At 52.0% G+C, this 26,930-nt stretch overlaps 1 protein-coding gene across 2 annotated transcripts in view; it reads right to left on the reverse strand.

Annotated features, from left to right (window-relative positions):
- Positions 1-2,176: 2,176 nt before the first annotated feature.
- LOC116950789 (semaphorin-4D-like) overlaps positions 2,177-26,930 on the reverse strand; it is a 36,276-nt gene continuing 11,522 nt past the window's right edge. For both annotated transcript variants that reach the window (XM_032968854.2, XM_076073136.1), the window contains 13 exons: positions 22,736-22,884; positions 21,798-21,857; positions 20,713-20,808; positions 20,426-20,516; positions 19,801-19,917; positions 18,659-18,801; positions 16,717-16,916; positions 15,010-15,145; positions 13,416-13,638; positions 12,843-12,958; positions 12,397-12,560; positions 10,347-10,411; positions 2,177-7,634 (listed from right to left, as the gene is read on the reverse strand). In XM_032968854.2, coding sequence (XP_032824745.2) covers positions 7,186-7,634; positions 10,347-10,411; positions 12,397-12,560; positions 12,843-12,958; positions 13,416-13,638; positions 15,010-15,145; positions 16,717-16,916; positions 18,659-18,801; positions 19,801-19,917; positions 20,426-20,516; positions 20,713-20,808; positions 21,798-21,857; positions 22,736-22,884 — 2,009 coding nt within the window. In that variant the 3' untranslated portion in view covers positions 2,177-7,185. The remainder of the gene's footprint in view (positions 7,635-10,346; positions 10,412-12,396; positions 12,561-12,842; positions 12,959-13,415; positions 13,639-15,009; positions 15,146-16,716; positions 16,917-18,658; positions 18,802-19,800; positions 19,918-20,425; positions 20,517-20,712; positions 20,809-21,797; positions 21,858-22,735; positions 22,885-26,930) is intronic.

Raw genomic sequence — 26,930 nt, forward strand, 5'->3', positions numbered from 1 at the left:
AATTGATTGGCCACGTTTTGGCCAACAGCTCCAATGATCATTTCCCATTACAGCTCCTGAAGGATGCCCACATCTGTTCTCTGCGCCGTCCAAAAAACTCCACAATTCCGCTGATCTGATTCTCCGCTTAATTTGTCCACAGCACCACAGATTGTGGAGACTCGCGCTCAACCAGTGATGCACGCGCTCTCAATTGGCGACTTCGGGTTGCGCCCCGTCTCGCTAGGCCCCGTGTCCGACGTTTCGCCGTGTGGTGCCGGGAGCGAGCTCCGTCCTGAATAATTGCATTTTTGGCAGATGCGTTATTCCGCCGCGCCGTGGAGTGAAACATCGGACAACGTGGCGAACAACACGCGGTAACAGCCCCAAAATTCATCGGAGGGCCGTACAGCCCTGAACCACCAAACGTTTTCTCTCCCTTCGCGGTAGATCGCTGCTACGGTGGCCTCCCCACACAACTGCTCTACTGCCCCCCCCCCATCCGAGAGGAACTGGAGACGGGGGTGCCGAGAAAACCTGCAGATGTTAGCATGAGGCGCGGTGATCTGTGGGAAGGTCGCTGTGTCGTGGTGGCTAAGATGTTAACTTCTTTGCCTGGTATACAGGAGGTTGTGTATATTTGGAGTCCGCTTGTTCCCTCTCCCCGTGGTCGTGTGGATTTTCCTCTGGGTCCTCTGGGTTTTCCCTCCGCATTTAGAATCAACTTGCGTTGATTCTAGAAATGTCCACATGATAATAAGCCCACCTCGTTGAGCTATCATTTGTGGCCAGAGTTCGCTTCTCAAAAAGAGCTATATGGCTCAAGTGGGCCTTACCTGGTTAAATAATAAAAAAATATAGTTGATCGTGGGTTGCGCATGTCCCGAGCAGCAGGGGCTGCCAGAGTGGCGTGGGGTGGCCACAGCCTCTCCCCTCCGACACCAGCCTCTTCCACTCGTCCCCGGGGCGTCTCTGAACCCAGCTCGCTGCACATCAGCGGCCGTGCCTCGAGAGGGAGCTCCTGTACCTTGCGCGCTGCTTGCGCCGAGCACTGCTGCCCTCTCGCCTGCCTTCCCACGGGCTTGTCCCCCCGTGTCTCGTGCCACTTGGGTTGTGCCGCTTGGGTTGTGCGTGTTGTCCATACAGAGGGGTTGTTGTCCCTCCCTCGCAACTCCGATTAGCACCGTTGGCTACGTAGGGTGCGAAAGAAGTTCAACGTACATTGTTCTGTGGCCACAGGTTCGTGAGTTCTGTGTATCTCGGATAGTGTGTCCTCTGTTCCAACATCGGTGACGAATATCTGAACCGGTCCTGGGCCTCCCTTAGGTCGACTCAGCCTTAAATCGGTACCTGGTGTGGTGTGTAAAACATCAACACTGAGGAGACAAATGCGTGGTGCCCCCACCCCCTTGTGCGCTGTGCCATCCCTTAATCGGTGCTTGCTAAAGCACTTGCCCCCAAGTCTGACGATTGCTGTACGGTGGATATTTTTTTGCCTCTGTGTGTGTGAGTTGGCAGCCTTCTGTGTCTGGGCCGCCGACTTCCTCTCTCGTTCTGCGCGGTCTGTGGCCAATGGTCGCATTTGTTTCCAATCCAGAGATGTGTTCTGCGCCTGCGCGTGTGACTTCTGACCGAGGTGGGAGTCAACCCAAAAATGTCAAGTTCGTTGGTCTTTCTAAAGTCGGGCATAGACCTTCTCACTGTTGCTACGGACAGTGGCGTGGATATCGAGGGCGCAGGAGGCGCAACTGCACCGGGCCCCAGGTGCCGGGCTACAAACGGAGGGGTGTGGGGTGGCTGGAAATTGGTGCATGGGCACCCCCACCGTTTCATTTGCTCCATTGGGGGCCCACTGCCACACGTGGCAGGGATTTCGCGAGCAATATTATTCACGGTCGAGGTTATCTTGGGTTAGAGCGCGTAAAATATATAAATGCGTCGTAAAACCCGCCGCCACCCGACGCAGCCAATTAGAAAGCTTTGCCACGTAAACAAAACGTGACAATCATTTACTCTCCAACACACCGTTGTGCTGAACTAATTGGTACCAATTGTCTGTGTCAGGTGGTGGTGGGTTAACGAGACATTTGTATTTCCGCGATCTAACCCTAAGTAACCTTCGTTGTGGATAAGGAAGCTGTTCGGCGCAAGCTTCCTGTGACTCGGGAGGAGGTGGGAAACGAAACCTTGAGCCGACTCCAAACGTCGTGAATGTTTAATGCAGATGAACAACAGCAACAATAACCAGGGGACCTACTTTCACAACCACATACGACAGCGCACAACCGGCAACACCACCACCACCACCGGCACAACCGCACACAAAAACCACACCAACCCCACTTCCATTCCGTGTCTGAGCCACGAGGACACTGCGATACGCACCCACGAGCGAGCGCTCGCGCGTAACGGGCTTCTCCTTCCGTGGTGCTCGCGGCCGTTTGATTTGAGAACAAAAAGGCAGCAAATTTATCCATGACGCTGAACGATAACGTTTTTTATATATATACGAAAAACAAGTCCGGCTTTCACGATGTCCTCTGCAGTCGGAGTGGGCAGACTAAATAGTGCACCGCAAACGTCCGTGTAGCTTGCGGTCGACCAACACAACGCCCATCGAGTCTGTACATCATCGAATGAGCGGCATGACATCGGGGGATGCGGCCTGACTTGCGTTACACACGGTGGGCAAGCATGCAGAGACACGGTGACACGTTTTCATTTCTTTATCATGCAGTGGAATTTGACGAGTGGGGGTCACTCCGCACCGACATCTTGCGAGCTCGGTGCACAGGCCAGGAAATGCAACCAATGAACGTGTTGTGTACGTTGCATGTATGTATGTATGTTGTATGTATGGTGAACTTCTTTCGCACCGTACGTGGCCAACCGTGAAACGTGGCCCAACACAACAGACGGACACGCGAAGCCGATGCCAATTCCCGACTTTTCGTACCATTTTGCACCCCTGTTCAGGCGTGAAATTCTTCCCCCCCCCCACCTCAAACTCGGGTCCCCATGTGACCTAAGACCGGTGGGGCTCGACAACCAACATAACAAGCAGAGACATCTTTTTTTCCTTCGAATTCGGTGCACCACTCAATATCCCAAGAGCCGCGATGCGCGCGCGCGTTCGTCGCGTTCGTCGCACGGCGTCACGAAGCGGTCCGCAAGGAGACGCACGCGGCTCCCTAGCCACAGAGTGCCGACCCCTACCGGGTGACCCAATCGCCCTGAAATGCGGCGCGGCCCCATCGGATCTCGGAAGCTGAGCAGGGCTCGAGGCTGGGCAGTGCTCGTGCGGTGGGGGGGGGGGGGGTGACCGCCGTGCGCAAACAACGGGCGAGGTGGCGTGGTGAACAGCAAGGGGGCGACACCGCCAAATCCCTGGTTGCACTCTAATGTGTGTGCTCCCGCGTGTATGCTCGCCTCCTTCACAAATTGACTCCGACCAATATTGCTAACCTCTGCCACAGGCTTACGAGTACAGTATATTCGCGAGTGGTTACAATGAGCAACGCGTATAATGTTAATCGTCAGTCTGGGTAAATTATGATGAAATTAGATTAAATTCATTTGTAATGGTTAATATCCAGTTGAAATCGGGGTTATTCCCGTGAGGTCATGAACAGTTAATTAAGAAGCCAGGACAGGTGGCGCAGTGACTCTCACTCGCTGGGATCTGACCCGAGGATGGCTTGACGCAGTTCCAGGCTAAACGTTGCACATTTCATCGCTGCTACATTCGGCAGTGAGAGCTCCGGTGGTTCAGACGCTTTGTACGCAGCGCGACATTTTTTCATTTGTTTTGACTGTGTCCAGCGCTTGAAGGTTACACCACAAATAATTGGGCTGATTACGTGGCCGCAGCCCCAAAAACATAACTCGCGATTCATAATAGTGTGCCGCGACTTCCGACGTGCTGTGCATCAGCGACTCGTGTGTAGCTCATTATATTCACATGCCGTATGACGCGTGTGTAAAAGTTGTGTAAACAGATACGAAGTTTCCCCATGTTCACAAATATCTGGCGCCTCCTCTCATCCGTGTGACCGAGTTGGCCTTGATGATTGTGCCCACTCCCCCAAGGCCAGGCGTGACGTCAGAGCTTTAAAATCCCCCCCCTCCCCCCCCCAGAATTATCTATGTGGGAAGTGTTATTATGACTAAACTGCACTGCCCGCTGTCACAGAGATATAATTCATTAGCGGTGCCGTGACGTCGTTGGAATTGTGTAGCCAGTCGAGTCGAAAACCCATTTCAAATGACGCCTCGCAACTATTTCTCTCACGGAGCTCAGTTGCAAGAGACAAAGAAGAATTTTGGGGCTCGTCAACAAAGCCGGCGGAGCGAAACGTCGCCGGCTTGGTGCGGAACGACGCTCCGGCGCTTAGCCAAGAGCGCGCCTGTGGGCTGCCTTGACCCCTGACCCCGCCAAGGCGTGCGATCGCCTCCCGGGTTAAGCGAAAGGACACCGGCGCGAGGTGAATCTCTGCGAGTGACTCAGCCGCCCAGCCGATTCCTCCCCCACGCGATGGAGGAGGACGCCCGGCGGTCGCGTTTCTAAACGTCGGGGAAAGCCACGGCGAAGGGCTCGAGGCGGCAGCATCTGCACATCGCCGGCGCGGATCTGCAACTCGTGCAGAGACGATTGGGAGGCTTCTGTCACGCAGCGGCTGCGGAGCTCTCCGATGTGTTGTTCGGCTCGTAACCGCCCGTACGCTTCGGCCTAAAGCCCGGCGTATCGCTCCGCGTGCCGGGAGCTTCCTCGGGAATTAAATCCCGAACTGAATCTCTCCTGAAGGTGCTCCTGGCGCGCGCGGCAAAACGTCGCCACGCGCCGGAGAAGCTCGTCGGGAGCGAGCGAGAAAACCTACGCGGGAGCGTCGCGGTTACGGGTGGCAGCATCGTTCACATTCGAGGTTCACAATAAATACTCCGCAGGCCCGCGTGAGCGCTCGCAGACGTCTGCGAGGTCGCGAGTGTGCGGTGGCGCGCCGCCGGCCGCGACCGAATCATTCGGCGACTTCGCCGCTACCCAAAGTGTTTTTGTTTGGTCTCTCGCCGCGCGGTGTCCGGGGGACGCGTGGCGGAGGCGCGGGGAGGGCCGGCGATCAGCTTCGACCGCCGGGCGGTCACTTCGCCACGGCGACCCCCGCCGACCGGCGGCGAATGTGCGGAGAGGTGGTCCCAAAAATGGGGCTCGGAGATAGTGGGGGGAAGCCCAAACTAAGGCACCGAAATCAAACACTTGGAAGGAATTATAAATAAATACAATGAGACGAACAACGAAATACATTACGTGACATGTCGCGAGATAAATACCCCACCCCCCGCCAAGTGGCGCAAACATACACCCCGGCTCAAGAATATCAGACAAAAGCATCGATGACAGATGATACAGCGACGTACTGGGTGGCCAGGAATACCCTGTTTACATGGGGCCCAAGAGGGAACAGCAAGGGGCGAACATCAGTGCAGCACCAGGAAGCCAGGGACGGCAGGGATTAGTGCAGGTTATAGAGAAGGACAGCAAGAGAGAGTTGGAGACAGCAAGGGATGGCAGCGTGCAGCATGGTACAGCAGCGCAGCCAATGACGGGATGGCAGGGGTGCAGCAGGACGAGGACGGAACAGCAAATGGCAAAAGGATATAGCGGGAAAAGCAGTGCGCAGCAGATAAGAGTGGACAGCGTGTGACAGCAGGTGACAGCTGTAGAAAAAGGCAGTAAGCAAGCAGCGTCCAGAAGGAGATGGCTGGAGAGAAATGGAGACAGCTCCGGACAGACCAAAGGGTGCCGCAGCAGGAGCCGCCAGGCCGAAGGGAGGGGCGGCGGCTGCTGCTGCACGACTCTCAAGACGCGCGCGCACCACTCGATCTGGTGCCACGGGAGGCTTCCGTACACGGAGCCCATGTCCCCAACGCCCATGCGGCCCAGCTCAAGGAACCGTCAGCTGCACGGCGACCAGACGCCGGTGCCTTCCCGCACGGGGCTCGCCAAGGGATGCTTGCTCGTCTGCGCCGCGCTGCAGGTTCGGCGAGCAACGTAGCCTTGAAGATGCACCGACATCGGTGACAAGCGAAGTTCTTAAGTTTTGACTTGATGTCGGGGCAGTAGGAAGCGCTGCAGGACGCGGGGCCCTGGTGCGGAATGTGCTGCCTGCCGGTACAGAACGCGTGTCCGATAGATTTGGACTTGGCGATGGATCGCAAAGTGGCCGGCATCGATGCCGGCATGTGGAGGGCAGGGGAGCATCGTGCGGTGCGCTAAGAGGGACGGATCATGTTGGGACTTGTGATGAAAATCATCGTCGTCATCGTCGTCGATGTCACGTGGGGGATCCTCTTCGTTATCCGTCCTCGACGGATGTTCAAGTCATTGGGTTTTGGGGGGGCACAGTGATGCGCACGCACATTTTCAGGATACCCGAATAATTTTCTTGAAAGTGAAGGCATCGGGTCAACCACACCGGCTGATTGGTGGTGAAAAACAAATCTAACACTTTCCCTGAGCACTTTCCTCCCAAGTTGTTATAATCCACACATCTTCCCTCCATTCGCGGTGCCTCGAGCCGCAGTCCAATGTCGTGCAGACCCTTCCATGCTGCGCTACTGCTGCTGCTGCTGCTGCTTCGGTGTCACGCTCAGGTCACCGCACTCGGCATCCACAGGTCCCCACTTCGGCTCCATCTCACGGCGCGCCAGTTGAAACAACGAGGCAACTTCACGAACCCGACCCCTCCTCCCTGCCCGCTCTCCGCCACCGTCTCTGTCCACTCGGCGGTCTGAATGGGCACGCGGCAGTGAGTCGCCCGGCAGGCCGCGTGCGGTGGGGTGAAGTGTGTCTACTCCCGCCCCCTCCTACACGAGACGTTGGGCCAGGTGTGGAAGAGCAGGCGAAGGGGCCTCTGGAGGCGCCTTCTCAGAGCTCCCTCAAAGAGTGTGAGGAGGCACTTCCACCAGTCGGGGGGATGGGGGGGGGGGTGGAGGGGGGGGGGGGCGACGTGAGACATCAAATCGCAGGGCCGCACTTTTACCTTCAACGCTGCGACGGGCTCGGCGGTGCAATTCACTGGCGTTGTCACCCGTCCGCGAAGAAGGTCTGCAACGCTCCTAAGAGGGGGGGAATTTTGAAAGAAAAAAAAACCTTTCGGAGATCTAAATTTAAAAAAAACCTCAAAATCTGCGCCAGAGCGACGCCGATGTCTAGAGGAGCTCCTCTGCCCCCGCCAGCGGAGCGACTCGCGTCACGCCGTTGGAGCTCTCCGCGACGGTGGCGCCGTTCGCGTCGCGGTCGTAGCAGGACGAGGAGGAGTCGCCGCCGGCGGCGGCAGCGGCGGCGGCGGCGGCGGCGGCGATGACGCCGGCGTGGCCGTTGGTCGCCGCGCCCTTGCCGCGCGGCTGCTGGTCCAGCGGCTCGTGGCTCACGCCCTTGCCCAGGCGGCGCGCCATGCCGCCCGGGCGCAGGCAGCACCAGCACGCGGTCAGCGCCGGCACGCACAGCGACGCTGCGACCAGCGCGCCCAGCGCGACGAGAAGCGCGCCCGGCGCGGGCCGCTCCGACAGCGGCCGCCGGCGGCCGCCGTCTACGTCGGCGGCGTTCGCGACATCGCCGCTTCCGCCTGCGGCCACCATGCTCCGGCCGGTCTTCGGCACTGGCGAGAAAATCAGAATGTTTATCTAGGCTGGAGGAATCCAATGAGCTATGAAGCTCTTTTTTTACAGATGTCCGGTGAGTGAGGGTCAGAACGTTGTAACAGCAAACAATAGGAAAACACGATAGGAGTGCAAAGTTTAGGAAAGGTGAACAACTAACTCTTTAAAAAAATACACAAATAAAACGAAACGAATTTTTATCTTACCAGGTAAAGCGCACTGAGGTATGTAACTCTTTTTTCAAAAGCGACCCGGCCACAAATGATAGCCCAACGAAGTGGCTTATCACGTGGATATTTATAGCAGTAAAATAAAAAAATAATGATAAAATAGTTATATGAATAATATTACCCTTAAACCATAACAAATAATATAATCATAAAATAATAATATTGGTAGTACGATAACAAAAGAGTTGTGTAAATAATCTAATAATGATATAAATAACATACAATAATAACCTGGATAATATGATACAAATATAGATACCATAATAATATAATAATATGAATAATACAATTATAATATAAATATTATATAAAGAGGGGGGGGGGGGACGGTCAGGCTGGTGACGGCACCGACGATTATGATCGTGGCGCTGTTGAAAATGCCGCAGATGGCTCCTGGTGGTGACGGCACCAGTAATTGTGATGGAATTGATACTGCATACGTCTCTGCACTGCACGTAGCAAGTATGCCGATCGGTACTCGGCCGACCGAGAGATAGAGGGAGAGATTTGGCGGTGGTGCTTATTTTTAGATTTACAGTTTTATTTTTAAAGGTAATCACATTTGATTAAATGTATAGCCCCTTTGTCAATGCACTGCTGGTTGAAGGCCTCACTGCAACCTGTCGGACTCGACAATTGTTCGACCATACTTCTCCGCAAGGGCCGGTGTGCCTTGGTGAAGGCGGGGTTGCCCCTGGACCGGTTTAGATATCGCTGGCCACCGGTGTTTGCCTGCGCCCGGGATGCAACCTTAGGTCGGCGGGTTCAAACTAGCGCCCCCTAACCACCGCGCCGCCTGTCCCTGTGAATCACCATGAAGTCACATGGCATGGAGACTCCGCTGGGGCATTGAGGGACAGCCGTGTGTGGGGGAGGGCGAAGTTGTTTGGAATTATTGCCCACTTCCCCGCCGGCTGTCACTTTCTCTCACAAGCGTATCGAACGAGCGGGACAGCAGCTGCAACGCCTGCAAAGCAGGGACCACGACGGTGACTGGGGGGTGCTTGGCGCCGTGCCGCTTTCCCCAAAAGATGTTAACTCCCTCGCCTGGTATGCAGGAGGTCATGGGTTCGATTCCGACCCTGACGCCTGCTGCTGCTGTATATTTGGAATTTGCGTGTTCTCCCCGTGGTCGTGTGTTTTTTTTCTTTCTCCGGGTCCTCCGATTTTCCTTTCCATATTTTGAAACGTCACGCGTTTAGACTATTTGACTGCTCTAAATTTCCACACGATGACGATGAGCCACTTCGTTGAGCTATCATTTGTGGCCAGGTCACTTCTGAAAAAGAGCTTCATAACTCAGTGGGGCCTTACCTGGTAAAATAAAAAAAAAGTTTCGTTTTAGATCCTAAAAGCAGCACGGCCAGCGGTTCGCAGGACCAAGTCAGATATCACTCGCCACAGATGTTAGCCGTGACCGGCAATCAAAAGTCTGTTCGCAGGTTTCGTAGCGCAGTGCCGCGAACCAATGCTGACCAGCTTAACCGCCGTGCCAGCACTCCACCACTCCAGCCCAACGTTCCGGGCCACTGGAACATCGGCGCCCTGAACATTTTGCTCTATCGGGCAGCGCGAGCGTGTCGAGTGTCTTGATAATGAATGTCAGCTCGGCGGGTAGCCCTGCGGTTTATCAGGCGTTTGGTCTGCTGGCGGCCTCTCCAGAGCCAGTGGCGCGATGTCCCCGTTACTATGGCGGGAGCCAGTCTGTCCATGGGAACAACCACCGTTGACTTCCCACGTAATGTTCATTGACTGCATTGGAATTTTTGGCTGAGTCACCTGCCACCAGATTCGAGCTCACAACTTTCTAATTTTGTTCTTCATAACAATTATAACGAATGGAGTAAGTTCACCATCCTGTACTGTCCAGTGTGGTGAAGTATGGTTAAAACTCCGAAAACCCTGATGCTCTGGAAAGGCCCTCATCCAGCAATGCAGTGGATTGACTAAGAGCTGTAAATGATGATGATTATGATGGCGATGGTGATGATTGTAAACAAAAGGTACTGCTATATTCTTGGTTCTTTCGGTAAAGTCACATAGAAGGGAAACAATAAAATAATAAAATAATAAAAAAATTAAAAGGTACTGCTGTTAAATTATCTGGCCTATCTACTCAAACTTCCACGGCATTAACTTGCTGATCTTGTCAAGAAGCTAAAACCATCACGCAAACTTCAGTCATCCTCGCAGCGGCTTTTGGCAAGCCACTGAACAAAGATGAACACCGCATAGAGTGCTTTCAGATGCGCTTCTGCGGCCGTCTGGAACGCTCTTCCAAATATTAGGAAGACATGTACTTTTAAACCTAGATTGAAAACTAATTTCTTTAGAACTGCTTTTTGGTGTTTAGTTTGTTGTCCTTCCCCTGCACCTCCGACTAGAGCAGCTGGCTACATACGGTGGAAAAGAAGTTCAACATACAAACAACATACATGCATTCTCTGACACCGGAAACACGGCTTGCGTGGACGTGCGTACCTCCTCTCCTGCCACACTTGAGACCGACGTCGCTTTCCATCATCGTGAGATTCTGAAGCAGCTCTCTGTAAACGCGGAAACCAAGACGAGTACATTGAAATGACATGGATAAGCGCTTCGGCGGCGTCTGACCGAATGAATCGGTGTGGGTGCAGTCATCACAAGGGACCGGCAGTGACACAGCTTAAGAGGAGACTTCTCCCCAGTCATTCACTCCACAGCGGTCACCTGCCCCGACTGGACATCTGTGAAAAATTGCTTCACATCAACAATCGTGTACAGTAAAACCTTGGATTGCGAGTAACTTGGTCTTCGAGTGTTTTGCAAGACGAGCAAACATTTTAAATATTAATTTGATAAACGAGCGAGGGTCTTGCAATATGAGTAGTAGTATAGACGCTTTGTCTGTCGAGCGTCACGTGATCACAACTGATATACGAGTGCTTAAATATACGAGTGCTTTGGATTACAAACACGTTTCCGGAACGAATTATGCTCGCAATCCAAGGTTTTACTGGAGCCGTTTTGCTCTCCTCTCCGCACCTGACACCACGTCAGGTTAGTTACAGCCCCGCCCACTCCCCCCCCCTCTGCCCAGTCTCATGATCTCAGACATTATCGCACACGCAACGCTCCCCACCATCTCCTCATTCACCCCCCACCACCCTCTCTGACCTATATAAACCCTCTTAACTCCGGCATCTCTCCCACGTCAGTAAAAAAAAAGATTATTGCTGTGGTTGTCACACCTGATGATGATTGCTTGTGTTGTAATCGAAACGTGATTTATTTATTTCTATTTTATTATATTATTTCTTATTAAATTTTTTCACCTACGTGAAAAAAGAGTTTCGCATGGGATTCCTCCTGCAGTCTAAATAAAGAATCTGATGCAATACTTATTATTATTATTGTGCTCGTTCGCCAAGTAGAGCCTCACTGAGTCTCAAAGAATCATTTACAGGAGGGTCCTGCCAAAGATTTTAGCTGTATGGGGGCGATGCTGCTGCTGTAATCCCAATTGAGTAATTTGAAGGTGATTTTTTTTTTTAGCAATGCGACATTTGGCTAATACTGGCTACACTGCTTGCCTTTGTTTCAGCTATGTGGGAGGAAGCTGAAGAATCTGATGGAAAGCCTTGGATTTTCAAATCTTATTAATCAAAATGCAACTGCATTTCAAGATGCTGTACAAGACAGTGGCACATGTTCATCATACAGATAAATGAGGCATTTATAATATATGCTTAAGATATTTCAGCCCCATCACCAACGACTGCACACAAAAAAATCACGTGACATTTGGATTGTCACTTAAGATGGCGACATTCCATATTTGAGACTTAAACATTCCAGTTTGATTGGTGTGCAATGAACACCTTTTTCTGGGCAGATACAAGGTTAAAAACTATTTTCAATTTTACCAGGTAAGGCCTACTGAGCTATATAGATCTTTTTCGGAAGCAACCATATCACGTGGAAATGAAGTGCAGCCAATTACTCTAAATGCGCCTTAATTCTAAATGTGGAGGGAAAAACCGGAGGACCCAGACAAAAATCCACGCGACCATGGGGAGAGACATGCAAACTCTAAATATGTAGGGGTCGGGATCAAACCCACGACCTCCTGTATACCAGGCGAGGTAGTTAACATCTCGCCACCATGACACTCAGGTTTGTCCCGAGTGTGGGTAGAGGGCACCGATCAAAGTGACCTCAAGAGCTAGATCTGAAACGTCATCTTCCAGAAACATTCTCTGACGCTGGGTGATGCAATGCAGGGCTACAGAGTTCTGAATGTGGAAATGTCTTATTTCCATGACATCACTAATCAATGTATTAATTAAAAAAACGTAATTGACTAAATGAATGAAAGCGTTTGTACTCCAAAATAAATTCGGAATTTAATTCTAATATGCTGGGAGATATATCAGCTTAGCCAATGCAAATGTAATTTTGGAAAAGAGAACGGAATGATATGCAATGAAATTAGGAGCCAAGGGTGCGTGTAGGTGTTGTGCCGGACTGGGCGGAGGTCAGTGGGGGTCACCGTGTGGAGTCCCCTGCTCGCACGGCCGTGCAGAGGGATCGCGATGTGTCCCAGGCGCAGAAGGGGTCTCGGGCCAGGAGGCAGCGCTCACAGCCCCCGTGCATGGCACAGCCGTGCAGAGACAGCTGGGCCACGCCTGAGGAGGCCGCCACGTACAGCATGCCCTGTACGCACAGCGCGGGCACAGCGCGCACAGCAGAACCAACACGTTCACCTACGGCCAGGATACACAGCACACACGTAGCACAGCCGTACGAGACAAGGCTGCCACGTACAGCGTGCCCTGTACACAGTGGCACACACACAAACAGCACCACCGCCAGCACGTGCATGCATGCGTACACACGGCAAGACAACACAGAACGTGATTATGGCAACAATGATGATCGTGGCGGTGACGATGACGATGAGCTCGGACCATTCTCTCCGCGTTCCCCCGGCGGTACCGTGCTGGCTGACACGACGATGCTGAGGATGGATTCGTTGTGAGCGAAGAGCTGGGTCTGTGAGACGATGTGAGTCTTCCCGTCCACACGCACCGCCTTGTGTAACGACCCGTTTCCTGGCACAGCGACACAGGCACGCGCGGTGAGGAGTCACGGCGGCGGTGGCAGTGATGGTCGTGATGAGGATGGTGGAGTTGGTGATGATGATGGCAGGGTTGTTGATGGTGATGGTAATGTTGGTGATAGTGAAGGAGGTGATGATAATGATGATCATGGTGGTGATGATGGTAGTGGTGACAGTGGTGATAGCTGTGATAGTGATGTGCTAATGGTGTTGGTGATGGACGTTATGATGATGATGAAAGTGGTGTTTGCGATGGTGATGGTAGTGGTGATCCATGGCGATGCTCTATGGTTACGGTAGTAATTGTAGGGGTGGTGATGATCCATGGGGATTTTTTAAAGTGATGGATGCTGCGATGGCAGTGATGCCGGTGTTGGTGATGGTGGCAGTGATGTTGCCGACGAGAGCACCGTCGATAATCGTGACGTCGATGCCGGCGCCGCACTTACTGGTGCCCAGGTAGAGCATCAGGTGCGTGCGGTTGTCCAGCGCGGTTGCCGTGGCAGTCGCCACCCTCGTGTACGCGTGGCTGCGGCTCAGCAGCAGCGGGAGGCCTTCGCGAGGCCGCAGCGTCTCCTGCAGCCTCGGGTGGTCCTGCATCCACGCCAGGTAGTCGTCCGGGAGGTCCTGGGACGACTCGATACCGAGAGCCCTCAGTTTGGGAGTGATGCACTGTTGCGCGGAGAGAGGGGGGCAGTGGGGGGGCACCAAGGGAGTTGGCGTGCTTACTTACCCACGACAACCACCCACCCATCAAGCGAGACCTCGGCCACGGACCTCGCTGCCAACTCGAGTGCCGATTCCTCCCTTTCGAGGTTTGCGCTGTCACCGTCCTAGAATCTCGCCCAGAATCCGGATGAACGCTCGCGAACAATTGTGGAAGAACGCGGACCATCCAGAAGGAACTTGTCATTCGAGGCGGAAACGTTGCACCTCCTGGCTTTGACATTCCTTCTCGTAGACACTGGTGGAACTATCGACCCTGTCAGAACATTAACAGGCCGATGCGCACATCTTTTACGAACGGATAATGTAAGAAAGGCCACAGTGTAACTGTTGTCACGATACCCAAACTACGTGAAAGTAAACTACTGTGGAATGCGCTCTGGTAATGGAGGAAAAGGAAAACTACAGGAACTCTCTCCTGAAGCCCTCTTGTGGCTAGCGTATCGCTACCGTCATGCACAGAAATAGAATATAATTCCCTTCGTGCAGTCTACGAAAGCTGTCAAACGTGCGGTCCACTCTGATATGTTTTTAATGTTGGTGCGTGGGTCATGCAACTTCTACCCCAAGTATTGTCAAGTCAGCCAATCGGTGAAGTCATTAAATGGTGTTAATATACGTATTTAGCCTTTTACTATGCTCCGTTTCTCTCGGTGCACCGCAGTCGATGAATTTCACTCAGTCATCTCGGTAGGCGTCTTCGTTCAGACTCGTGAACTTCGTCTTCCCGGTCGTGACTCTGGTCTCCGGTGAGCGGCGGCAGTCGTCATAGTCGTCGTCACGCTCGACTCGCGGTCAGTGTCGACTCAAACAAACAAAACGTTGATGTTTAACACGTAGGCTTTCGCGACCAATATCATCCATAATAGAGGTTTTTTTGGGGTTAGATCGCGTAAATATATAAATGCGTCGTTAAACCCCGTCATCACCCGAGACAGCCAACTTGTAAGGGATGTCACTTAAACAGAACATGCCAATTCGTCACTAGTACAGCTGGCTGTCGCCTGATGAAGCTAGATGTAATTACTGGCGAAGCGTCGTACTCAGATTGTGAATGTTGTGGCTTGGCTCTCCAGCACACCGGTGTGCTGTACTAGTGACGAATTGGCCACGTTCTGTTTACGTGACATCCTTTACTAGTTGGCTGTGTCGGGTGGTGGCGGGTTCAACGACAAAACGTTGATGGATATTTTCGTCACTCATTTCGTAAACGTAATGAACGCCGCGGGAGCCGTGGCTGAGGAGGAGGCGGGGCGAGCGGTGACCCCACTCGCTCCCCGCCGCGTAGGGAGGTCGCGGCGGCGGTGGCGAGCTTACCGTGCCGGGGCTCAGAGCGACGGTTCTGGTGGAGCCTGCCGGCCCGATGGTGAACGGTCTTTTAGGCGGCCGAGCGAAGGCCTCCTCCACGTCGCTCAGCGTGTACTCGCAGACGGCCGAGTACGGGAGGGCTCCCCTGCAGGGAAACAGAGACGGCTGCTGGGACATGCAGGGAGAGACACTGGGGGGTGAGGGGCAGTGCAGGGAGGGACACTGGGGGCGAGGGGCAGTGCAGGGAGAGACACTGGGGGCGAGGGGCAGTGCAGGGAGAGACACTGGGGGGTGAGGGGCAGTGCAGGGAGAGACACTGGGGGCGAGGGGCAGTGCAAGGAGAGACACTGGGGGGTGAGGGGCAGTGCAGGGAGAGACACTGGGGGGTGAGGGGCAGTGCAGGGAGAGACACTGGGGGCGAGGGGCAGTGCAAGGAGAGACACTGGGGGGTGAGGGGCAGTGCAGGGAGAGACACTGGGGGGTGAGGGGCAGTGCAGGGAGAGACACTGGGGGGTAAGGGGCAGTGCAGGGAGAGACACTGGGGGTGAGGGGCAGTGCAGGGAGAGACACTGGGGGGCGAGGGGCAGTGCAGGGAGAGACACTGGGGGCGAGGGGCAGTGCAGGGAGAGACACTGGGGGGTGAGGGGCAGTGCAAGGAGAGACACTGGGGTCGAAGCTGGGATAAGTGGTCAGGTGCTGAACCGGCACTGCTGCGATCCTGTGTTCAAATCTAAGCTGCCTCCTGCATTTAAGCCGGATTCTCAAGGGTCGCAGAGTTGATGGTGTCAGCCTGGTCACCAATGGCTACCCTAAAAACCACATAATTGGTTCCCTACTTAATTGGACCAAATTGCAGCTCTGAGAATGTAAATATTGGTTTCACTGCCATATAATTAATGTGAGTCTCAAATGGCAAAGTAGATTGGGAACAGTCCTGCCTTCTATTGTGTAGACCGGAGGTCACCTGAAGGGATCTCAGAGGTAGCACTACGATATCGCTTGCATGGAATATCCTCTAGCACGAGGAATTGCACTGCTCTGCAGTAAGATCTAAATGGGTTATCGAGACTTGGTGCCAATAGTGCAATCGGAATAGCGCACAACATGACGGCAAGCTTGCCGTTAATGTGTTTGTACGAAGCAATGCTTGCGGAGTTCCAAATGCAGGTGGCTCTTTGAAGTATAATCAATAACACATTTGCACTATACGGCAACTGAATATTCCCCATTTTGACTTATATCATCAGGAAGGGGATGCCTATCATCAAGGCTGACCCTGTGCCTCGCCTAGCTTGGCGACTGGGTCCGACTGCCCTCAACTCGGCCGCTTTTGATGGCGGTATCGACGTTGAATGCGTGTATGTATGTTGAACTTCTTTCGCACTCTACGTTGCCAACCACGCTAATTGGAGGTGCGGGGGATGGACAAACTAAATACAAAACTCAGTTCTAACGAAATGAGTTTTAAATCTAGATGATTGAAAAGTGCTTCCTAATATGGGAACGAAGAGCGTTCCAGACGGCCGCAGAAGCGCATCTGAAAGCGTGCGATGTGGTGACCGTCTTTGTTCGATTGCCAGCAGCCAAAAAGCCACTGCCGCTGCGAGGATGACCGCCGGAGTGTCGCGCGATGATTTACGCTCCTTGACAAGATCAGCGAGGTAAAGAATGGACTCCTACATCACCCGGGCACTAGTCGTCACGGCGGGGCCTCACCACTGCGAGGAGAGCAGGGCGTAGAAGCGCGTGTCGCCGTCACTGGCGTCCCCGTGCCCGCCGGAGTGCGCGGGACGCAGGGTGGACACGTCGCGCAGGATGCTGAACGGCAGCTGCAACTCGGCCACCGAGCACTCCAGCCGCAGCTTGACGAAGGAGGTCCACCTCTTCTGCAGCACGCGCTGCCCGCCACTGTCCCCCTGCGCACGGTTGGGACATCCGGTGCTTGTGGTTAACATGCAAACAAGCATGCTCTGATACTGATTTTCCGACACCACACCAAAGACATCAGCCTTCTTTAGGGCCTAGTCTCACCAGTGTCAGACCAGAGGACGCCAAAAGGTGAACAAAGACACAATATATATTCTAGATTTGAAGCTTTCGTGACTGCAAGGATCCATACTCTTTGGTTCTATTTGGTAAAGTCACGTAGAGAATGTATATATTATCAGAGCATGTTTTCTTTGCATGTTCACCACAAGTACGTGCGGTTATTGTGGACTTTTTGGTGTTTCAACATCTTAACACCTCCTGTTTTATTGCCACAAAGGGTCAAACCTATTCGTATTTTTTATGCTTTGATCCTGGCAAGAAAGTCCCATTTTGCAGCTCTACATACTTGCAAGCGCACACGCCCAAAGCCCCTGTGCGGATTAGGCTGTCGTCAATGTAGTCCACTGCTTGAGATATCCCTCCACAAACCACTGTGGCATTTGGCGAAATACTGTAAGTGCATTTACCACCCCAAAAGGCATTGCTTTAAACTGGTATGGGCCGCATTGTGTCGTGGCGGTGATGGTCTTTTGTGGGTCCTCCTTGAGTGCCGGCAGTTGGCAGTAGCCCTTTTTTGAGGTCCAACCGGTTGAATTGCCATGAATCACTCAGCTGCACAATAAAGACCTCTACTCCACCCTATACATCAGCAAGGCAGCATCTGTATGTGTTCATATAAATCCTATTTTTCGAAATTAACTCATTCCACAGTCTCAATTAATACGTCTTAAATGGTATATTCTGAGTGGTTTCCCTCTTCAAAGCCACATGCTGGATCCCTTCGAAATTGTTTGTACATTGCACAACATTATTTGTCTCTCCAGTTATTCTGACCCATAACCTTTAAGCTCCAGGTCGTGTGAGCGTTGTGACATCAGTCGGAGAAAATCTTCGAGTCATGAAGAACAAGGAAGAAGGGCAGGAGGATAGATGTGTAATCAATTCATAGAAGGAAACATATGTGGCTTGGGGAAATTTACAAAAGGGAAGGCTTGCTGAATGAAGGAAGTTGTCTAACTTGTACCAGTTAGACATCTAACATAGGCATTGAACAGCCCGTTTTGTCAATCCACTGCTGAATGAGGGACTCCTTACACCTTGTAGGCCATGAGGGATATTTGGCCAAAGCCTCACCACACTTGCCCGGTGTCGGATGGTGTGGATAAGAACAACTACTTTTTCTGCACTGCCATCTTCTATAATTTGATAAATTTAGAGGAAGCTAAACGATCTGATTGGACGTAATGTTGCAGGGGAGGCCTTGCTGAATCGAAGATTTCAAAGGAAAGGATGCTGAGGAAAAGGTAACGAGGTAGAAACATGCGTTGCACGATGACTTGCTGAAAGTGCAGCCACAAACGCCTTTAGAACTGATTTCAGTGTTTGGTCTGTTGTCCATTCCCCACTACCTCCGATTAGCATGGTTGGCTATGTACGGTGCGAAAGAAGTTCAACATACGAACACCCACACAAAATGAAGAACAGGCTACACAATCTGACGGAGGAGTGAAACAAGAATCTGCCCTTAGGCAGAAAACTCAAAAGGAAGAAGATGATTCAATTCGCCGCATGAATGGTCTCTTTCAAGATCTAATGTGCACGAGTGTTTCACGTTTTGTTGAGACTTGGAACCAAGGGGGTGTGAGGTGGCTGGGTGGAGGGGACCCACCGTGCAGACGCGAGCGACGCGCGCCACCCGTGGCTGGAAGATGTAGTCGTACTCCATGGCCGTCTCGGTGAAGAAGAAGTACACGTGGCGGCCGCCCCCTCCCTCGCCGGGCTCCACCACCTCCGAGGCCACGAAGGTGGGATCTGTAATGTAGAGCCCCCCGCGCCCGGGTGGAGCACGCAGAACGGTTGTTTCAATCTCCACTCTCAATGTCATCGTAGTAGGGTCCTGCAAGCTTGTTTGTTTTCTATGAGGGGACCTGCGAATGTTTGTTAAAATGGGCATTCGGCATTCTCACTTCGTTGAGCTATCATTTGTGGCCAGGTCGTTTCTGAAAAAGAGCTATACAGCTCAGTGGGGCCTTACCGGGTAAAATTTAAAAAAATAGTTTAGTTTACATTTCAAGAGCGTCCTATCAATGGCCCTGCATTATGATGATGATGATTATCATCATCAGCCATGACCTATCTTCTGCGGGATGAAGGCCGCCCCAAGCCATCGCCACCTCTCGTGGTCCAGCAATGCAACAATTCAATCAGCCCCTGCACAGGAGCTGATTGTATCGCCCTATCTGAGATGCATGTAACCACCCTGAATGCACCTGATCTCGTCGGATCTCATAAGCCAAGCAGGGTTGAGTCGGGTTATGTACTTGGATGACCAACAGAGCTTGCCAGGGGTTATAGGCCTGGAGCTGAGGTGGCTCAGAGGTGTGTGGCAGGTTTTTTAGAGATTCTCGCATGAACCCAAAGGAATGAATGGAAATAATTGCTTTGAGGCATGTGACCTATTAAAAACCAGCCACATTGATCAAAGAGTTCACCAATACTTGGGAGACAAAAAAATATAAAGAAAGATAACTATTTGCAAACGTGTTTGGCCCTGACAGATAACCGTCCATACTCTTCTACAGAGCTGATTTAATTCGACACAGACGGGCCAAGTGCCGGCCTGATGTTTCCCAAACGTGTTACGATGCATAAACGGGCATAGACGCGGCGCAGCATTCGTTGACGCATGAAGATCGGAGGTGTCGGCACTTTGCTGCCGTCAGCAGCCCTGTAGTTTTTGAAACAATGGTACCAGCAAGTCATGGAAAACAAAAAAAGACTACAAAAGACGGACAGGCGGTGCCGGCGTACTCCTGAGGAACTTGGCTGAGTCCTCCGTGCGGACGAGGGTTTGCGAAGCTGAGCTGCGGCAGATGCCTGGGTTCCTCCCCAGGAAATCTCTCATGGTCGCCGAGTAGAGGTCCTCGTCTGCAAGAACGAACGGCATTGTGTAAGTTAGCGGTGGGCCTTCAGGGTCGTTTGATCACACACTATTTCACCATGCTGGTGAGTAATGGGTTGGTCACATGTCACTCACCAATGCAGTTAGTTATAGATGGGAATCGAACAATGGTCGTTGTGTTCATACCGCAGCGTGCTAATAACTGCGCCAACACTCCCCACAAGCATGGCCATTAATCGGCACTAAATCAAGGGGCATGGTGACTCCATTAAGTGACAGTGGCATAAGGGCGACGGAAGAGCGAGGCTCAGTCTAGAATTATTGTTGTGTCCATCGGCTGTCAGGTCCCCACCCCCCGCCGTCCCCAGCGTGACGAACGAGCGAGACAGCAGCTGCAGCAGCGCGTAAACGACTCGGGGCGCGACGCAGACCGGTCGGGGGTGGGGATGGGCAGTGGCATGGGCGGCTGGTTAGAGTTTAAATCGGCGCAGTGGGGCGGATGTCGGGGGAGGGAAGCACAGCAGATGCTCTCACCCACGAGCACGGAGGAGAACGCCTGCGCCGGGTCGTACGGACACTTGTCTTTACCGCTCTCCATGCCGAACGCGTGGCCGCTCTCCGGGTCCTGGGTGTGAGGAAATTCACCGGGACGTGGCAACACCGACCCCCGTTACCCAACGCAACCACACGCCGTTGCTCACCGCAGCCACACGCGGTTTGCTCAACACAGCGATCACAGACACCGATATATTCGTGCGCGTGTGTGCACGTAGGCGCGTGCATGCATGCGGCAGATGGTGCTCCCGGAGGTTCCCACTCACAAAGTGCGCGCACAAAGGGCTGAAGGCGCCGGTGCCGCAGGCCAGCAGGCGCGAGCCGTTGAGGTGCAGCGCCCGCACGTGGTTGTGGCACTCGTCCTGCGGGAACACCAGCACGGGGGTGATGACGCGCGGGGACTAATGTCAATTTAGTCGGCGCCCTTGATTTTAGTCTTGGGTCTAGTCGACGAATTATATTTCACTCTGTGGTCCGTGCATTTCCCTCGGTCTCGAATAACGTTGCGACATCATCTTAGTCTGCATATTAATTTAATCTCGCAGTCAGTCGTGGGTAGTTGTAGTCGTTGTGCTTGATGATTTTCATCTGTGGCTATAACCAGGGCTTATTTTTTTTCTGTGAATAAGCACGTGGCAAGCAGCCAGAGCTTTAGTTAGGGGTATGTTAGACTTAGTGTGCCGGGTACAGATACAATTGAAATGAAGCTCTGGCTATAACATTGGTATACCATCCTCCCCGCTACATTTACAATCGCTTATGTCCACCTAAGTCTCTGGCTTTTTTCCCACTTTAAAAAAAAAAACATCAACAGTTTCTGCTACCGAGTGTGTAGGCAGTGCAGCTGCACCAGTCCCCACGGGCTGTGACGAGCCCAGGAGCCCAGGGGCTGACCTAGACGAGGGAGAAAATTGAAGATTGGGAGCCCCATTGAATTGGACATCTGTGAAAAAGAGCTTTCCTGTATAGCTAATTGGATTCCTCCAGTACAAACAAATGTTCCGATTCTGAATTCCTTGCACGAGGGCCCATGCCAACCACACCACACCACCGAAATGTCTCTCTCGGCTTCCCCCCAAACACGCCCAGTTCATTAAACGCTGGTTCTCGGCAGCAGATTCATCATGGGCACGGAATCGCATTAATAGGGGACGGGGAGGCGGGTGTCAGGAGGCGCATAAAACAACATATTGAGATAATAAATAACATGAATTGCTGCATTTACAAAGTAATAGCGTATGTAAAAATAAATATACTTTTTCACAATGATAAAAACCCTACATGCGATGCTGCCTGTGTCGTAGGGGCTCCAGTGAACCTCGAAGGCTGCGTTGGCGAGTGACCGACTCACCTCCGTCCTGCCTTTACTCCTGCAGTCTTGCTTGGAGGCATCGTTCGCCTCCCAAGGGATCTGTGGGCGCACGGCAAAGGGGGGCACGCTCGCTTGTGGACTCGAGTTGTCTTCTCGTTCTCCCGAGTGGAACGTGTTGCCACCCTCGTGACGGTTCAAGGAGTGGGGAGCAGCGGTGGTGGAGCGGTGAGCGCGCTACACCACGAACCCCGCGACCCAGGTTCGATTCCGGTTCACGGCCAACACCAGTGGAGATTATCTTGGGCCTTCTCGAGATCGACTCAGCCTTAAAAGAGTACCTGGTGCGGTGTGTAAACATCGCCACTCGGGAGACTTCGGGCGTGGTGCTGGCCACTCACCCCCCCCCCCCCCCCTGTGTAACGTGCCGGCCGTCATAGGTGTTACTCGCTAACAGCACTTCCCCCAACAGTCTGTTACAGGCTATACGGGGCATCTTTGTCTTTGTTGGTGGGTAGATTAGTAAGTAGGCAAGGCCTAGTGAGCAGCAGACAGGTTGACAGAGGCAGGGGCTGCCGGCTCACCAATGTGTCCTGGTTGAGCCTCATGAATGTTGCTCGCCTTTGACGTACGCACGTTGAACTTATTTTGCAGCCTACGTAGAGCCGACTTCTTTCGCACCGTACGTAGCCAACCGTGCTAATCAGATCTAGGAGTTCGTGGCAGCCGTATTTATAACTCCGAGCAGGAGTCCCACCTAAGCGGACGCCATCGCCGAGGGCGGTGCTCTGTGGAGCCCTTCTGAGCAGTGCTCCACCCGAGACTGGCGACTGAAGACGTGAAAGGTGGAGCTGTGCGATGCGTTACAGGTGGAGCTGTGCGATGCGTTACAGGTGGAGCTGTGCGATGCGTTACAGGTGGAGCTGTACGATGCGTTACAGGTGGAGCTGTACGATGCGTTACAGGTGGAGCTGCGTTACCACGAGGCTGGGCTTGGAAGTGACGTTGGCGGCCGTGAGGCGCAGCACGGCTCCACGCGCCCCCACGAACAGAGCTCCACGCTCGTGCTCCAGCAGCAGCACCGAGGCGCCCAGGCCCGGCTTGAGGAAGCGCTCCACCCCCCGAGATTCTAGACGCACGGGACACGGAGGTGGGAGCGGGGGGGGGGGGGGGGGTACAAATTTCATCGCACACCGCGCCTGCGTGTGTCCGTGTCCCCGGCGGCGTAGCGGTGGGCGATACGAACCTGGCGACCTCCGTTTGATGTACGCTCACGGCCGACGTAATAAGTTGAACCGATCCTGAGTCTCCTCGAGGTCAACTCAGCCTTAGACGGGTGGTGCCCGGGTGCAGTGTGTGAGCATCACCGCTGGGGAGACGAAGGCAGTCCGGGCGTGACTGGCTGGCCACCCGGCCCCTTCATGTGCCGTGCCGACCTTCAGGGGTGCACGCTAACAGCGCTTGCCCCAACAGTCTGTTTCGGGCTATACGGGGGGAATCTATTGCCTTTGCGATCTCAAACTGTCACGGGTGAAGCACGTTTGTCATCATCCACTGCTGGATGAGGGCCTCCTCGCCCACTTCTGTTTTCGGCCCGTGGGGGTTACGGGGACCCAGATTTGGCAGGCCGGTGCCGCTCGGCGTGAAGCCGGGGAGCCCAGACGTGGTGTACTGCGCAGAGAAGTCATTTAGAACTGCTTGTTTAGTCTGCTTTGGTCCTCCCCACAGCACCTTCGATGAGCAAGGTTGGCTATGTACGGCGCGAAAGAAGTTCAACGTAAGTACGGCGCAACGATGGCTGTCGCTGCACTCCACCGCTGTCTTCGCCGTCAACAAAATAACAACATATTTGTTTTTTAAAAGTTAAAAATATATATAATCAGGAACTCCATTGGCATTTGTGGCTGAGCACAAATAACATAATAACTGCATTCGTTGTCAACACTTCAATACCTACATGAAAGTCTAACATATCAGAGTGTACAGAAAGCAGAAATATTGTATGCGTATAGTTGGAGATCATATTGCGTGTTTTTTTAGTGCCTTAAACTGTTCGAGTGGCCAAATGAACACGTTTAAACAGTTAATATAAATCAATGGAAACCTGGTGAGTTCTGTTGCACGTGTGCACAGTTTTCACACAAGTGGTGTATGAGCCAAATTGTTAAGGGTACGTTTAATTCACAAAATCAGACGTTCGGAGGACAAGAGGAGATCATGAGAGGTCACTTTCGTTTCTGTCCTCAGAAGCGCGCCTGCTCGAGCCATGGCGTTAGTCATCCACAGAATTGTGTGATCATTATTTTGGTCAAGCTCTCACACACACAATAACTCATTCACCAAGCCATGCTGGCTTTCACAGGTGCTCGCTAACAGCACCTGCCCCAACAGTCTGTTAAGGCTGTCGGGGCAGGTGCTGCGGGATATTTGTCTTTGCGTGAGTGTGTAAATGTGAGAAGCGGTAGTGTCGTGATGAACACACTTGGCCACGAAGTCGGCCAACCATTATGAGACCTCCTTTGTCAGTAACAAGATGTAGGAATAGGTTTTACCCTTTTAACTGGCACAAAAACTGACACCTTTATTCAAGGCATCATGTTTGCAATAACCACAACACAAGCAGTCAAAATGCAAACAAAAAAGACAACTCTGATAATAATATTGCACTGTCCTTGAATTTGATTGGTCCACACCCGAGACGGCTTTTCTTAGAGCCTAGTCTCCATTGGTGTTGGACCAGAAGACGCCAAAAGGCGTACAACTCAAAAACAGCGCACTATCAGAGTTTTGAGGGCTCGGGGTGAGCATTTACATTATGAAACCTCCGTTGCCAGTAACAAGATATAGGAATAGGTTTTACCCTTTTAACTGGCACTAAAACGGACACCTTTATTCAAGGCATCAGTTAAAAGGGTAAAACCTATTCCTATATCTTGTTACTGGCAAAGGAGGTCTCGGCCAACCAGTTAGATTCCCACTCACGGCAAAAACCAGTGACGATTGTCTGAATCGGTTATGGCCTCACCTATGTCGATCACTGTTACATTGTTTTTATAGCTTTATTTTGGTGATTTTGAAAACGTTTTGGCTTAGCCATGTTTGTTTGTTGTAGTACAGAGTTAGCCTGATAACTTTAATTTTTTTTTATGGTTGTTATTGTTTGACTTGCATCCCACTGGGATTTTTGCACACAGCGTTGAAATACGGTGTTTTTCTGGAAGATTTTTGCTGTTTTTTCCTGGATTTTTCTGTTGCGCGTAGTCACTTTAAGATGTTTCTTGTTCACGTTTTTGTTTGTTGCGGTTGCACCCGAGTCAAGAGCCGCATGGCTCACAGGGCTATACCTACTAAATTAAACTTAATAATATTCTTAGCTCTTTCGGTAAAGTCACGTTGAAGGGAAACAATAAAATAATAAAATGCGTTATGGTCGAAACGTTGTGAGAATTTGTATTGTTTTATATATGTTTTATTATTTTATTGTTTCCCTTCAACGTGACTTTACCGAAAGCGCTAAGAATATGAATTACTGCAGTCACGAAAGCTTTAAATCGAAACTTAATTAATTAATCGGAATAATTCGGTTACTGGGGCAGGGGGGTGGTGTTGTTGCTGCAGTGGTTATCGCAGTACCCCGTGAAACCCAGTGAAGTGAGCTCATTTCCCAGCCGTGGCGAGAGATGTCTGATCCAGTCCTGGGACCTAGAGTACGGATGAAAAATGTGGATCATCCATTCGGTACTCCCTCTTGGCCATGGGGGAGGCCTTCAATCAGGTCGTAAATTGGCAAAATAAGGTTATGAATAATAGTTTTTACTTCGTTATAAAACCATTAAAAGTGCTTTCAACCTCATTGCGGATGGTATTAGCGTGGCTGTCTAAGTGTTTCCTCTGGCAGTGGAAACAAGGGCTGGAAAAAAAAGCGTGCGGGGGACCATTTTCCACTTACGGGTGAATAATCAGAAAAAACGCTTGGGTAGAGAGCGGGGAGAGTGATGGGTGAGTCACAATAAAGATGACTCAGTGTTGCTGGGCTGTGACAGGTTTTCAATGTGTACTGCTAACAACATTCAATATACAAAATATGTATTTGCATGGAGGAGACATTTTCAAGCTGCACATTAATTATTTCTGTATCTGTTTTAAACGAATGATCGAATATCATCTGCAGCCCCTTTTGTCAACCCACTGCTGGATCAAGGCCCCAACGCCGTGTTGGTCACGGGGGGTTTTTGACCACACTGCACCACGCTGCTCCGTGTGGCTTGGTGGAGGTGGGTGGGCCTCAGGTCACTGGCTTCATAGAGAAATGCACGAATCGCGTGTTTTGCACTGGATTATAATCAAGAACAGCTCCGTGACATTCACTTAGAGTGCGGTAAAAAAACTGCATTTTAAAGGAAGTCGTTAACGATTTCAAATGTAACCCTGACTCGCTATTTAAAATATTTCCGCGAATTACTAACGCTCGTCGAGTGGCTGCAAATGTAATCTGCGCGATTAATTATTTACAGTCGGGGTTTTACATGCGCAAGACATCCTCAAATGTGAGCCTGTTAAACTCGGCTTTTCGGTCATTTAAATTATGACTTTTTTATCCAGTGCAGCCTCGCTGGGTCTCAAGACTCGTTATCAGGAGGGTCCTGTGTGGAGATGTTTGCCAAATGTCATTCAAGAGTATTGATCTGTGAGAGAAAACCAGAGTGCCCGGAGAAATACTCTTAATATTTCGGGGAGGGGGGGGGGTGTAATGATCAAATTTCCGCTCAGATCCATTAAATCCATTACTGTGCTTCAATCTCCTGGCCACCTTACATCCCCGTGCCTGGAATTCCCATTGGCAGTGACTTCATGCCAGTATTTACCAGGCAAATAATCCCCGCTTAGCTTGTCAGATCTGGCATGCCATGGCACATCAGATTGATTGGGTCGCAGAAGACCAAGTATTGCCCCTGTTAAAAGGGAGTTATCATGAACTTCCACGTACTGGGAAGTCATCATTGGTGTTTGTCCATTTACTGAGAACTTTACATGTTGGAGGAAACTGAAGGGAAAAAAATGTAAAGGCGCAGCCCTACAATTGTTTTCTCGCTCCACTGCTGACGTAACGGCCTCCACTAGAGCGAGTTATAGAGATCCCCCCACCTAGAGTGTGTTTGGCCTACTCTTCCGCAC

This window comes from Petromyzon marinus, chromosome 40 (genome assembly GCF_048934315.1).
Source record: "Petromyzon marinus isolate PM22_M1 ecotype Great Lakes invasive population chromosome 40, UKy_Petmar_22M1.pri1.0, whole genome shotgun sequence".
NCBI classification, from domain to species: Eukaryota; Metazoa; Chordata; class Hyperoartia; order Petromyzontiformes; family Petromyzontidae; genus Petromyzon; species Petromyzon marinus.